General features: G+C 39.9%; 1 protein-coding gene across 2 annotated transcripts in view; it reads left to right on the forward strand.

Annotated features, from left to right (window-relative positions):
* LOC145468243 (protein patched homolog 1-like) overlaps window positions 1–13,086 on the forward strand; it is a 29,578-nt gene extending 16,492 nt beyond the window's left edge. For both annotated transcript variants that reach the window (XM_081451913.1, XM_081451914.1), the window contains exons 11-26: window positions 346–504; window positions 1,344–1,430; window positions 2,550–2,675; window positions 3,251–3,369; window positions 3,619–4,561; window positions 4,969–5,205; window positions 5,550–5,625; window positions 6,035–6,177; window positions 6,667–6,777; window positions 7,229–7,301; window positions 7,457–7,548; window positions 7,894–8,085; window positions 8,418–8,555; window positions 9,715–9,857; window positions 10,149–10,248; window positions 10,500–13,086. In XM_081451913.1, the coding sequence (XP_081308039.1) occupies window positions 346–504; window positions 1,344–1,430; window positions 2,550–2,675; window positions 3,251–3,369; window positions 3,619–4,561; window positions 4,969–5,205; window positions 5,550–5,625; window positions 6,035–6,177; window positions 6,667–6,777; window positions 7,229–7,301; window positions 7,457–7,548; window positions 7,894–8,085; window positions 8,418–8,555; window positions 9,715–9,857; window positions 10,149–10,248; window positions 10,500–10,955 (3,195 nt within the window). In that variant the 3' untranslated portion in view covers window positions 10,956–13,086. The remainder of the gene's footprint in view (window positions 1–345; window positions 505–1,343; window positions 1,431–2,549; window positions 2,676–3,250; window positions 3,370–3,618; window positions 4,562–4,968; window positions 5,206–5,549; window positions 5,626–6,034; window positions 6,178–6,666; window positions 6,778–7,228; window positions 7,302–7,456; window positions 7,549–7,893; window positions 8,086–8,417; window positions 8,556–9,714; window positions 9,858–10,148; window positions 10,249–10,499) is intronic.
* The last annotated feature ends 1,733 nt before the right edge of the window (window positions 13,087–14,819 follow it).

The raw sequence follows: 14,819 nt of genomic DNA on the forward strand, positions 1-14,819 counted from the left end.
GTCCTTTTATCGAGCTACATCACAAAAAAATGTTCGTGTAGTCTTACATGACAAGAAAAAACAAGCGTGTGAAAATTCATTCATGACAACCTTGCACACCAGTAACTCGATAAAGTTTCATCTTCAGACAACTGTGAAGACAGTTTCGCATTTCTGGCAGAAGGACGTCGGTCATTACTTTGGAAACAATGTCTGTCAAAAGATTTGCTTTGTAAACATTAGCACACACGTCAGCAGTGTACACCCATGGGCAAATAGTAGATGCTAAATTAACCAATCAGAGCGTGCACTTTGCTTTAGTTAATTTCTAATATGCTGATCTAAGGTTTGTTGCTTTCTCCATAGCTCATTTATGCTTTTTTGACTCTCAAACACTGGGGTAATTCTGTGGATTCACATGGTGCTCTCGGATTTGCTGGGGTTCTGCTTGTTACTGTTGCCGTTGCATCAGGCCTGGGATTTTGTTCATTTGTCAACATCAAATTTAATGCTGCTTCAACACAGGTGAGTTGGATATTGCAGCTTGATGTAATATATCAAACAGGGAAAACCATGTTTGACTACATTTATGGAGAAGAGAGTTGAAAATACAACGCATGGCGGCAGTGTTGTGCTCTAGGAGCGCCCAGGTGCCACAGGCATGCTCCAACTTTTACCTTTGTGTGACTGGATAAACTTACTTTCTTCTTACAAAACTCAAGTGCTGGGCATCCAGGATTTCATGGTTAGGAACCTTTGCCCAGGCTCCTCGTAATTTTTCTTAGACCACAGCCTTGTATGGCAGGGTATTTTTGATGAACTTCAAGGTGTTTGAAAATGTGATCAAACACTGTCTTGAGTATTACTTGATATATCTTCTCAATTGAAACTAAACTAAGACTAAAATAGAGCAATAAAATTGTAAAAATCTATGCTAATTAAGATCCGTTATCCAAACACCGTCACGGTCATGATTTCCTTTGTTTAAACTTGATGAATTATTAATTAAAATAGATGGAGAAGTAGTAATAAAATATTGTGAGGAGACGCTGTTGATAAGCTTGTTTAAAAATTGGCTTGGATGAGTTAGAGACAGATTACACGTAAGTAGCAGTGGCTAACTGGATGATGAAATTTGGATTTTGGATGAAGCATGCACTGAGTTCAAACTCGAGAAAGTTGGAGAGAACTTGAAAAAGCTGTGGAAACACTTGCCTGTTGGCTTGTGTCCCCACAGCATTTCTCATTCTCCCAAACTTCCTCTAGTGTTTCTTTAACTCAATAGAAACATGGAACATGATTCTTTTTTCTTAATTGTTATATATATTTGCTACTTTTTTTGAACTGCTGTTTATTTCTTGCAGATTTTGCCTTTCCTTGCACTGGGCTTGGGTGTTGATGATATGTTCCTCCTGGCGCACACATACTCATCGGCAAGAGATAAGAACAAGGTACATGCAATTTGTGAATTACAATGTCTATGATTATAGTAATGCCTTAACTAAGGGATGCTTTGTTTGACTTTTGTGTGGCGGGGCGGGTTTTGAGAAAAAACAATATTCTTCCAGCATAATGGTTACCAAAAAATCTTCATGGACACAACCACTGCCAGAACTTTCACACACTTTCAGTGAACTGCTATAAAGCATGTTACAGTTGGAGAAAAATATCATGCATGCACACGTAAGGAGAAAGAAAATTCCTAGAGAAGAAAAGGGTTATAAAAAAATTCATGCCTATACCCAATCACCCTCCCCTCCCCTCAAAAGTCAACCCTTAAGTAACCAAAAGTACATGTAAGACTCCCCCCCCCCCCCCCATCCAAAAAAAAAGAAGAAAAAAAAAAAGTATCCCAGACAAGGAAAGCCCCTTGAAGATAATCCCCCTCTGAGACCATGAGAGCTTTATTTAGATTACTGGTAAGCTCGTAACATTGTAAAGAACAATATTATTTCTTCTGATTTGGAACCTCCCACGGTATGTTTAGGGATTACGGAGCTCAGTCACGGTATTTTGAGTTATTTTGGGCATGTACAAAATTACCTTAAAATTGAAGAGAACCTGAAAATAGTACTTTACTAACATAACGAAACAGCAAAAATATTATAATAAATTATGAAGGAACAAGGATGGTTAAGGATGGGGAAGATAAACATGGATTACAAACAACAAACCTGAAAAATTTAGGCTGAACTTTTGAAGATGCACAAACCGTAAAGTAGCTCCCTTAAAAATTTTCATTCCGTGTCTGTATTGTATCTTCTACCTCATAATTATTATTTTAGAGTTTAAAGAGTTGTACCATGTTGTATTCTTCTTAATAATGCATACCAAAAGTCTTTTAGCCGTAAATCTCTTTGTAGTGTTTTGAAATTCTGAATTCCCATGGTGATTCGTACATTAATAGATCCCTTCCAGAAAAATAATTTCACTAATAAAATAATCTGTTCATGACAAGAAAAATAATAATACCACTGTCAAGTGATGAGTATTTCTGCACTCTTAGACATTTTAGTTAAAAGTATGCAATGTAACAATTTAAAAATCTGTAATTTTGCTTTTTATTTTAGGACCCAGCAGTATACTGTCTTGCCAGCACAGGAGTCAGCGTGTTCTTGACGTCATTCAATAACATGTTTGCATTCTTCATGGCAGCACTAATACCCATACCAGCCTTGAGGTCATTTTCTTTACAGGTTTGTGCAAATTGGATTAAAGCACTGGATATTGTTATTGACGGTGATCATAATGATGAAGTTATAAGCCTGTAAACTTTGGTTAAAATAACATAGGCCATCTGATTTTCTGGTGTTTTTGTGATGAACATTTAAGCCAATAGACTTTGGTTAAAATAACATTTATAGCAATCTGATTTCCTGGTGATTTTTTTGATGAACATTTTTTCTGGCCCATAACTTGTGACATTAGTCTATCCACAGAAGATGTTTATCTTTTGCTATGAGTTATTTTTCTTGGCATGCGAGCACAGAGGGGGAGAACAGTCGAGAAGTGGGCGCAAAATCTTCTCCCAGCCCCACTGCCTAGGGCATGTATCCCATGTGCTGGGTTAATGTTTCACTATGCTTGTGATATCAACAAACTCAAGACAAAATGGAGGGTCTGTAGACAGACTAGTGACAAACTGAGTACATGCTCAAGATTTCACAAAAATGTCCTCTTTTGAGGCATGAAATTACTCTTAAATCAAAGATTCTGAGACCTACAATACCTATTTTTTTTGTATTCAATATTGTTGTTTTCTTCTTTGCAGGCAGCTATTGTTGTTGTGTTCAATTTTCTTGCTGTAATTGTGATCTTCCCTGCAATGATTGTAATTGACAAAAACAGAAGGAGAAGTGGCAAATATGACCTTCTTTGCTGTTGTGAAAGGTTAGTGTGTGTTCGCTGAAATTTGACTGATCTGAAACTGTCAGTAAACCATGCTCCTTTACAACTTCAGTGATGAATTAACGTTTCATTGACCTCTTAGAAGCAGCAATTTATTTTCCACAAGTGATGGTTTTGTTTTGGTATCCTGTTAGTGCAGTCAAAAAAATGTACATGCCCTTTCATTAGTAGCAGGGTAATAAATATGAAACTTCCTTTCAAGTATTTTAACTGTTGGTTTTTCTCTTGCAGGAGTTCTGAACCTCACAGCATTTCGATTACACCAAGCACATCGGTAAATGACAGTAGTCTTCTACACTACCGATACCAACGTTCTTGCAACTCTCTGTCTGAAACCCCTGTTCTTCAGGGTCTCAGTGGCACTGTTATTCTCCCCGGAAGTGTCCAGGCAGCAGCTTCACAGACAATACATTTGCCGAGTATGGTGACAGTCCAGGCGTCTGCGTCAGCGGAGCTGGGAGCCACCCCAATGACAGAGTGGCCACGTTTCAAAAGGATGAGTTCCAGGAAAATGGCAGAATCAGGTGACATTGAACTAGCGGCGATGGGTAACATCTGCAGTAACAATGGAATGGGAACTACAAAAGCTAGGGCAGGAGCTTCAGCGAACGTTGTGCAAGTTCAGTTTGCTGGGTCAGTAGACAGAGAGCAGCGAAGCAGCCGAGACTGTTACTCAAGACCTCCTTATCAAAGTCAAGGAACAAGTAGATCATTAAAAATTTTCCCTGAACAAAGTGGGAGTGACTACAGTCATTGTACTTGCTCAGAAGGCATCCCTGAGCAAAGAAGTAAAAGATATGCGTACAAGAGCCATGCAAGGGATACAGTCATCAATGAAAATGCGGTAGTTTTATCTCCCAGAGGGGAAAGCAACATGCGAACGCAGCCCCCAAGAAATGTGCAATTTCATGTATCAGCTAATGCTGCGTCAAATGGAGAAACTTCTGCCGTGGCCATGGCTGAATGTTCCTCCTTGAGATCGTCAAGTTCACACTCGAGATCATCGCCAGGCCTGGACTCAATGAGTGGGGTTTCTACATCACAAAGCATGCAAGACTCGGACTGCAAGTGTAATAGTCGGTGGAGTTCACTGAAGAAGAAGCTACGATCCCTCTCGCTGTCATACTTTGCAAGACATTACTATGGTCCATGGTTGCAAAAAATGCCAGTCAAGGTGACAAATATGACTGCTAAATTTGATATTCAAATTATTCATCAGGCAAGGGTTGTTAAATATCGTTGGTCACTGATAAATCTTGATTTAAAAGCAAAACCCTTTTCAATTATAGCTTGATGTTATTTACTGCTAGTCAGAGTAGAAAATGATATCCTGAGCTACAATGGAAAATAGCAGGATCTTTACTGTTTACTGTAGATACATGTATAATATTGAATTCAAAGCACATGCTATATTAGGTTAGTGCGGTAAGGGTGTAACAGATATGAACTGCTTAGAATACATGTAGGCTGCTTATCCTTTCTGTCACTGAAAATATGTTTAACACAGTGGCAATTCCAGAACTACATGTACTCAAGATGTAATTTATTTCACTTAATTGTTGTTTTTTCTTTTTCTTTCAGATTTCAGTCTTATTCATGTTTGCATGTCTGTTTGCTGCTGGTGTCTATGGCTGTATGAAAGTGGAAGAAGGTTTGGACCTAACTGATGTAGTCCCACGAACAAGTCCAGAACACGAGTTTGTCAAAGCACAATCAAAATACTTCTCTTTTTACCCGATGGCTGTCGTGACCAAAGGAGGCTATGACTATCCTAATGGACAGGAGCTCTTGTACAAGTTTCATGATACATTCAAGAAGGTAAAGCCCTGATCTCAACATACAGATTCCCTTTAACAGTACAGACTCATTTCTTCTAATAGAAACCTAGTAGGTGCTTCACTCTGAAGTGTGAAATACTGCAAGGTATTTATTAACCTCCCATTAGTGAGACATCTGTACCTTCACTGATTGCCCTCACCTAAGTTATTGTTAAAGTAACAATTCTGTGTACCCAGTGCGAAGTGCATTGCTCAAGAACACACCAGAATGACACTGAAGTCCAGTCCAGAAACTGTATGAGCACCTCATCTCTTGTGTGCTGTGTAACTGAAGTAAAGTGAACTTGTAACTTGTTTTAAGCTTGATTCTAATCTAACTTGCAGATTCCCAACATAATAAAAACACCTGAGGGGGAATTGCCACCTTTCTGGTTGATGTATTTCAGGGACTGGCTTATAGGTATGTTACAGATGTGCATTAATTGCATCATATACTCAGGCATAAAATGTATTGTCGTACAGTCTGCATGTGGAGGGCTGGAAAGCACTTTTCACCTAGAGAACTGGTTAAAGGTATCCAATGATATCGTCTACATTATGTATATTTCTGGTTTGTTATACATGTATCTGACATATACATGTATGCTTGCAAGTAATCAGTCTTAGGTACAGTGAGCAAAATATTTGGAACAAATCCACCATGTTGATAAAATTAGAAACGCATGTACCAGTGACAGGGTAAAAAAAAAAAATGTGGACCAGTAGAGCTATTCAGTGTAATGAAAATTTTCAGAGTTGGGAGTGTAATGGCTGATTGAATCTATTACAGTAACTGTAACATTGTGTAAAAGTAATGCTTATTGTTTCAGAGCTGCAAAAAGCATTTGACAGAGACTGGGCTGAGGGGAGAATTTCATATGATGGGTGGCAGAAAAATGCATCTGATAATGGTGTGATGGCCTACAAGCTGTTAGCACAGACTGGAGAAAAAGAGACAATCAACAGATCCATAGTATGTGTTGAAAAATAAATTGTACTGAAAGGTTGCATTTTTCACTCAAGGCTAAGGTCTAAGTAGGGTTTTCACAAAGTTGTTAAACTGTAGGTGGCACTATTGCTGGGTTAGGCCGCTGATTTTGCCATCTCTAAATTTTTTAAAGAATCTAATGAATAGCTCAGGAGAGAAGCGGCTGTTGCCAGCCAGCAGCTGGCAACATTTGACAACTCAGTCATGCCAGCTGACTAGATTTCGGACTTACACTTGGCTTATTGTTAAAGTGAGTTTAGTGTTTTGAGGAGGTTTAACTATCTTCCTTCATGCCAGAACGCCCTGTTTTGCAAATTTATTCTACCATGAACTTTGGAAAGTGATTACTTCCCTAAAGTAGCCGTAGAAAAAGATGGCTTAATAAATAAGGACCCTCATTACTTGCAGAACTGTGTGGCACGGGAGTAATAAAAACCATGAGACTCAATTAGTTTACTCCTTGTCAATCAACAGGTTCGTAGTGTAAGGTTGGTTGATGATGAAGGAATTATCCGCCCAGAGACCTTTTACAAGTATTTGATGGTTTGGTTCAATGTGGACTTTATGGGATATACCATGTCGCAGGTTTGTGAACTCAAATTACATCATGATGTGTGCCACAAGTAAACATCTTGTGTTACATGCTCAACTTTTCTTCAATGCAGATAAATGCAAGATTATTCCTAAAAATGTTACATTGATCAACATAGCTTGAAAGAGATCCTAGCTTGGAAGAGATGCATTGAGTGTGCGATCAGTTGTTACTTGGTGCTTCTATTGACTATCGTGTTTACCGGGTAACTGCCAATATGACAGCTACATGGATCTTGATAAACCTAAATGTGTATCTTCAATTTGAAGGTTTTTTAAGGCCATTTCTCTTACGTAGGGAAAGCAGTGAAAAAAAAGGATAAAAGTGAGAGATTAATTTGGCAAAAGCTACATTGTAGCATGGGCCTCCCTCACTGTTCAGACCAGTGACAATGTTTGTAAACCTTTGTGTAATAGAGTTCTGCTCTTAATTCATTTAACCCAGGCAAACATCAAGCCAGAACCAGAGGAATCATGGTTTAACACAAGAAGACACCAAGAATACAACGCCATGCGAGGTATGTTGTGATTAAATTCGTTCTTGGTAAAACCCAGGCCAAATTTGAACCACATCATGTACATAAACTGAAATAAATTCTGTGTTGTCACTGGTGTAGATGTACCGTAGTTAAGTTTACTGATAACTTGTGTTTTCTTTTTCCTTTCAAAACAGTTGAGCCACCAGCACCGCCTTCAAACTTCACTTATATTCCATTTAACCTGATCAACCTTAGGACTACAAAGGACTTTGTTGAAACAATCAAGGTATTAACAATTATTTATGTAGTAAAAATAATTTTTTTTGCCAAGTTACATAGCATGTAGGCAAATAACAGAAAGGGGGTTTACTGAAATGGAAGGTGCTGACAGGTACTGGAAAACTCAATTAGCTGCAAGACACATTTAGTGCAACTTATCAGCAATGTCTTTATATTGGAGGCTTCACTTCAAAATAGTTATAAGTTTTGTAATGCTACATTGTACATGTAGGTGTGACAGGTAAGTTGCTGCATATTTGATTCCCACTTGTCTCCCAAATCAGAATGGCAACTGATAATCAAGGAGCCTAGGTTGTCAAGCGGAATTAAAATTTTGCTTTGTTGTTTGCAGAGTGTCCGCACCATATGTGAAGAGTTTTCAGCGGCTGGCCTGCCTAATTACCCAAGTGGTATCCCATTTATATTTTGGGAACAGTACATTTGGTTGGGGGAACATCTCTTGGTTGCTGTCGCGATTGTGCTGTCAGCAAGTTTTGTGGTCATGGCTGTTATTCTTTGCAATTTCTGGGCAGCGATGTTGATAGTAAGTGTGTAACATAACGAAATTTAAAATAGTACTATCGTTTCTCAAAATGATGTTTTAATTATTGTAATTCATGTGACTCATGTACTTTGAATAGATGAACTTGCTTCTTTCTAGCACTGATAAAAATACAAGTAAGCTATTTCCAATGAAAAAATATGGAAAGGTTTCTCGAAGTTGTAGTTATTGTTTCAGAAGTTTTCTCTTTTCAACAAGTGTTAAGGTGGCTAAGTGTATTTCTGGGCTCAGAGAATTTTTCTGTGAAACTGAAAAATTGTAAAGTTATAAGTAGAGTGATCATGAATGAGATGTTTGTTTTTTTGATCGCATAGGTTATTGTCCTGGTAATGATAACAGTGGAAGTGTATGGCTTTATGGGTCTGGCTGGTATAAAACTTAGTGCCGTGCCTGCAGTTACACTCATTCTGTCTGTTGGAGTTGGTGTGGAATTCACTGTACACATGTGTATGGTATGTTGTACATGGATATGTTAAGATTAATTTTTCTTGAAGTGAAACGTGAGAACAAGGGCCTTACCCTTGGAATAAAAATATTAAGAACATTAATTCATTGGCAATCAGGTTGTGTGCATATGCATTATAAATCCATATTGTTTGCGAGGAATTTAAAAATCAAAGTGTTAGGTCCGCTGAAAATGTCCAACTATCATGTATATAGGATAGATGAATTTTAATTGAAAATTTTAGTTTTATCATGTTTTTGCATAACCCCATCAGTTATTGAGCTTTGATTTTAATCGTGCTTAAATAAAGGTTGTCTGTTTATGTGTCTGTCTGTCAGTCAAAAGCTTATTATAACATAACTAAAGCAAAGCGCGCGCTCTGATTGGTTAATTTAGCGTCTACTATTTGCCCATGGGTGTACGCTGCTGACGTGTGTGCTAATGTTTACAAAGCAAATCTTTTGACAGACATTGTTTCCAAAGTAATGGTCGACGTCGTTCTGCCAGAAATGCGAAACTGTCTTCACAGTTGTTTGAAGATGAAACTTTATCGAGTTACTGGTGTGCAGTCGGTTGTCATGAATGAATTTTCGCGCGCTTGTTTTCTCTTGTCATGTAAGACTACACGAACATTTTTTTATGATGTAGCTCAATAAAAGGACTTCTGTTGTTCCAATGTCTCAATGTTATGTTATAAAACAAATGGTAAACGCCATAGCGTGCACTATTGAGTTATGGATGCACTTGGGAGGTTTGCTAAGCACTCAGGAAGCTAGAGTCGCAGGAGGCGATAGCCGAGTGCGACTCTTACGCTTCTTTCGTGCTTAGCAACCTCCCGCGTGCATCCATAACTCAATGGTGCACGCTATGGCGTTTACCATTTGTTAATTTTACAATAACTGTCTAATTTCTCGCGCGCTGATTGGCTCATTTTTATCATCAATTAGAGTACAGACGGATAAAATTTTAATTTATGCTAGCTTTCAAGTTCAACTGTCAGCTGTCAAACTGTCAAAATGTTTCACAGTATTTTTTAGTTCAGTTAAACAGTTGGTGGATTTATGGTTGAACGTGTAAACACAGTCGTGATCCTAAATAGTTTGCTTTCGTTCCATATTCTTTTCTTTTAACTTACCTGTTTGCATTTTCTCTCCTTTTTCTTTCAGCAATTTTTGACGAGTGCAGGCGACAGAAATCAGCGAATGCAGAGAGCTGTCGAACATGTGTTTTCTCCCGTTGTGGACGGTGCCATGTCGACCTTACTCGGTGTCATTATGCTTGCGGGGTCAGACTTCGATTTTATCGTCAGGTACGGTTATTAGAGAAAAGAATCGTGAAAAAACTTATGCAATAAAAACAAGAACTTGCAGCTTTTTCGCTTTACGCTTTCAAAAATGGCGGAAAATTGGTAACTAGGCTTTAACTCCCATCATGCTTCACGAAGCTAAGGACCCGCTTTTCCCGGCAAAAATTTAGGGACCGGAGCGGGCAACTTTGGAAGTAGGCAAATTTCCTAGGAAAGCTTCCAGAAAGTCCGAAAATTTTCAACTAACAATAGGCTTTACTAACGGAACGTCATTTACTGATTTACTTATTACAGGTATTTCTTTCATCTGCTGGCTGCACTGATTGTGATTGGAACTGTAAATGGTCTTGTGTTTTTGCCAGTGCTGTTGTCTCTCGCTGGGCCTGGACCCGAGGTAGGTTTCCCTTCAATTTTCCAGTGAACCATAACTCGTTCTTACGAGCGGATGAATGAAACTGAAGACATAGCTTCTCGTTAATTTTACAGTCGTCATTTTGTCCCCAGACGCAAAGAATACTGTTATTATTTTTGTTTGTCTCGTCAATACCTTAAATCTGGAAATGCTGATTTTCTACGGCTGGGATATAACGTCAATAACGCAAGACAGTCAAACAACTTCGTTTTGTTCTCTGTTTTGTTTTAAAGGTTGAAGAAATGCTTCCTCCAGGAACAGCCTCTTCTGCCGGGTCAAACAGAGAATTGTTTCCCAGCTCTACTTGTAGACAGAGAACCCCTCCTGCGGATTCCGAGGTTTGTATCCTGGAGAGAATCGCCAGAGAAGAGGAAAGGTCATCTGGTTCCGGGAGGAGACGTACTCGCCATAAGAGGGGTCCTCACAAGAGTAACAGCCGGAGTAACAGACGTGCAAATCGAAGCAGGTCTCCCCCGGTCGATTCGGATTCGTCAAGTTCGACCGTGACTCGGGTAACGGCTCGTGCTACGGTCACGGTCGAAGTGCATACCGAACAAGTCTCCACCGAAAGAGCGGCGTATCAGAATTTCCGAGGTGGAGCACAAGTTGGGCCGATTCATAACCAAGGGGAGATAGACGAGGAGGATTTGCACGTCACGAATTTGGAGTGCGATGGCATAAGAAGATAGGACAGTGAAACGTCGACTGTTTCCTGACAGTCATCCAGTGGAAAATGACGCCTAAAGGTCAAGTAGAGGTACGCGCGAGACGTGCGCGCGAGGGCGCAGAGCGCGCGTGACATGAGTAACCTGCGTGTTTCCTCGCGAGTTAGTAACATGGTTACTATCAAGGACGGAGAAAAGTAATGGGAAAACGCTCAGTTATTCATGAGGTGTTACTTTTGTACAGGAAAAAAAACCCAGTAAAACCGGATTTTACTGGATACAGTACTTCTAAACTGTTTACGGACGACAACAGTCTGGTTTGACGTTGTGCATCTCCATTCTAATTTAGAATCGAATACGAGGAATATTCGAATTATTTATATCAGTGTACAAAGTTCGATGTAATTATCCAGTTACCAGCCGGCTTGGCCCATGTTACGTAACACAGTAAACCAGTGTAGAGTTATTAGGTAAGGGGTTTTATCACTCTATTTATAGTAGGAAAGTAGAAAAGAAGCGGTCTTGGTCGCTGCTCAAGCTACTTTTCGATTAGATGTTGGGGGAAATAGCGCCCTGTTAATTGGCTACTTTGATGATATTCGTCAGTTGTTAATTCACTTAAGCACGAGCTCGTATTTTAACTGTTTCACTCCCAAAGTACTGAAATGCTCGAGTCTTTGAGTGAGGTTCTGCCTTCTTCGTCTTTAGACGAAACTAGAGTGTAATCAATGAAACGAAAGCCAACTAGGGGTACAGTTTGGGTTTAAGTTTTGAGTGTGTAGATGAAACCCTAGTGTGTGACCATTCAAATGAAAGCTATTGAGCAGTACTTTCATGTTGAATTTTCCACCCTTTGGATGAAACGCCAGTGTGTGGGTATTCGAGTGAGATGTATTATTTTTGGCAGTGCTGTTTGTTTTGCTGTACAAGGTTGATGTTGGGAGTGAAACGGTTAAAGAGTTTGGCTCTATAGCAAAGGGTTCGTGGAATGAGGTCTTTTAATGATCCAATAATAGCGATTCGCCGAGAGAACTGAGCCTGCCATTTTCAAGAGCGGGGTTGCTAAGCAACATGGCGTATCTTATGACGTCATGTTTGACAGCTCGGAAGTTTCGTGCTGTGTGAGAATCAGAAAATTTTCAGTTGCTGCAAGACTCAGTGTTTGTTTTGTTCGTGCTGGTGTTTCACTGTTAATCGAAGTACCTTATGAGGGTAATTAAGGCTCGATCTAAAGTTTTGTTTAGCATATTTAGAATGAAGATTGGAATAGTCTGCGGTGTGCATTTAACAGTTCGGCTTGGGTCTGCAATGTTTTTGGGCTGTCTGTCTGCCCGCTTCCCCTGCCCTCGCCTCCCCCCCCCCCTCCCCCCGTGCTCTGATAAAAAATCACTGAACATGTTAACTGAAAACAGACAACAAATGGGTCTAGTCTAGGGGGGTAGCTATCCTTCTTTCGTGCTGTTCGTTTTCAGTCATACAAAGCTCCAATTCCGTTGCATATAATCTTAATTTTTAAGATTTACTTTATGACAGAGTTGTTGACCGGATTAGTGGATAGTTTTTAAAATAAGGTTAGTTGTAATTTGCATGATAACGGTTCATATTACCCGAAGACTTATCAATCGCCCTATCAGTTGTATCATATTTTTCCGAGGCAGTAGTCTGTAAGTTATTTATTTATCCCATATCGTAATCAAGTAGCCTGGGAAAACGGGCATTTCTCTTCACGGGCTCAATTCCCCTCCCTCGAGGGACAGAGATTAAACCGGAAAAATTCCGTCGTGTGAAGGTGATCCGTGCAGCATCTCTGATTGGTTTTAAATTGCGCGCGAAAATTCAAAACCCAGCACTCACCAATCAGATGTGCTGTGCGGTTCTTTGTAGTGCTACGTCATCTTAATGGAATTTTTCGGTTCCAGTCTCGCATGGGAAAGAATTGAGCTTGGTAAGAGAGAGTTGTGTTTACTGAGGCTAGCGTTCAAGTTGATTGATTAGGACTGCCGACAACTCTATCCGATACATGTACACAAGATGATACCCGTTCGTCGTTTAGTCGTTGGTCAAGAATACTAAATCAGGGACCAACGAGCAAATATTAAATTATTGTTACTGATAAACCCTACCGGATATTTAATGAATAAAGTTACGTTTAAAAGACATCGTTTTGTGCGATATTGCATACCTCGATATCCATGACCTCAGTCCCTCAAATTTTTATTCAAGCACGGCGAAGCACTAGTTAGGCTTCGCTCTTTGCGACGGCATGAGGAATAATAAGTACTTGAGGAGCTCATCGCTGCTACTAGAATAGAATACTGACGCCCTATTAGTGGCAAACAAATAACGGGATAAGGGGTATTTGGAACAGATTTTTCGGGATATCGAGTAGGAAAATTGTTAGTTTGTGAAATTGAAATTTACGGGATACGGGATATTAACGGGATAAGGGATATTTAGATCCCCACCCCCACTCCCTAATAGAGATTCAATACTGACGATGCGGGGCAAAAGGAACGAGGCAATAGAACTGCATAATGTACGTCGGAAGGCTCACGTAGGCGGCTAGCAACTCGGGTACCCTTCAGTGGGCGGCTGCTAACGTGATTTTATTTTTAAGCTGACCAGCTCTAATTTCGATCACCACTGATAAAAAAAAACCCTGGGGTATTGGACTTCATGTATACTTCCAAGAAATGTTTGTCTCAGTAGAACGAAACAACTGGTGTTGGGAACAAGTTGCCCGTGGAACCTAAGAAAGGCTAATTCCTTGAGAAATTGAACAAAAATCCAAAACCGGTGGGCTCAAAAAATTGCCCATTGTAGAAGCCTTTGTTTGACGCTAATCCTCTCAGACAAGCGGGAGGGTCAGCGGAAGCCTCCCATAAATGTCAAGAGTTGATTCCGGCTTCCTGCACGCGCGCGACTTCGGTTATCAAGTTTTGGCGTACAGAAGGAGACAAACCTATACCATGTATTTCAATTATGAATTAATTATCTAATTAATCAACTGGCCCTCTCGACGAGCCATTAACACTTTGACCACACACAAGTGCGGCGAATGCTTTGTAGTTTGGAACTAAAAAATAAAATCCACGAGGAAAATAAAAATAAAAATCCTGTGCGCAAAGCAAATGGACGCATAGACTGGGAGGAATCTCTCTCTACTACTTAGAAATCTGCGTGAAGATCACAAACAAGTGAGCGAACAAGCACGATATTCGAGGGGCGAACGGCGAAGCTGCGGCGAGTATCGCGGTGTCTTAGTTTTTGCCAATTCTCCGACGATCAAGCTACTTGCGACTCGCGTCTTCGCCGCATCGTGCTCGTTCGCTCAGTTTTTGCGTTCTTCTCGTGGATTCTAGAGAAAAGCTAATTATTGAGAACACAATTTCAAAGACGAACCGTCATGCACATGAAAATCATACAAGCGTTTCTAATCTGCGAACGCAAACGTATTTCCCGCTGTCACGCTGTCACTTCGGTGGAACCAGGCTATATCTCATCTTTGTAGCCAGGACGCCATGAGAAGTGCTGCGCGAAACATTTTTGCACGATTACATAGGGTCAAGCTGTTTTGTAACGGTTTATACCATGTGATTTTTCTCTGTAATTAAACCTAGAGGGGTATAAAACCTCTAGTTTTGGAGAAGGAAGGATGAGTGTCGGACGAAAACTGAACATGTTACTAAAGAAAGAGGGTCAAATCTGTTCTAGTTATCAAGTAAATGAACATATTTTGGGGAGAATATATTAAGCAATTCTTTTGTTTGCAAGCTGCAAACGAAAATAAATTTTCTGCTTGCTTAGTTGTTGACGTTTCACGTCATCACGAAACCCATGTTTGTTATGTTACTAGCGATCATCAACAAAAACAAGGTGGCTTCATTT

This window comes from Orbicella franksi, chromosome 14, assembly GCF_964199315.1.
Source record: "Orbicella franksi chromosome 14, jaOrbFran1.1, whole genome shotgun sequence".
NCBI classification, from domain to species: Eukaryota; Metazoa; Cnidaria; class Anthozoa; order Scleractinia; family Merulinidae; genus Orbicella; species Orbicella franksi.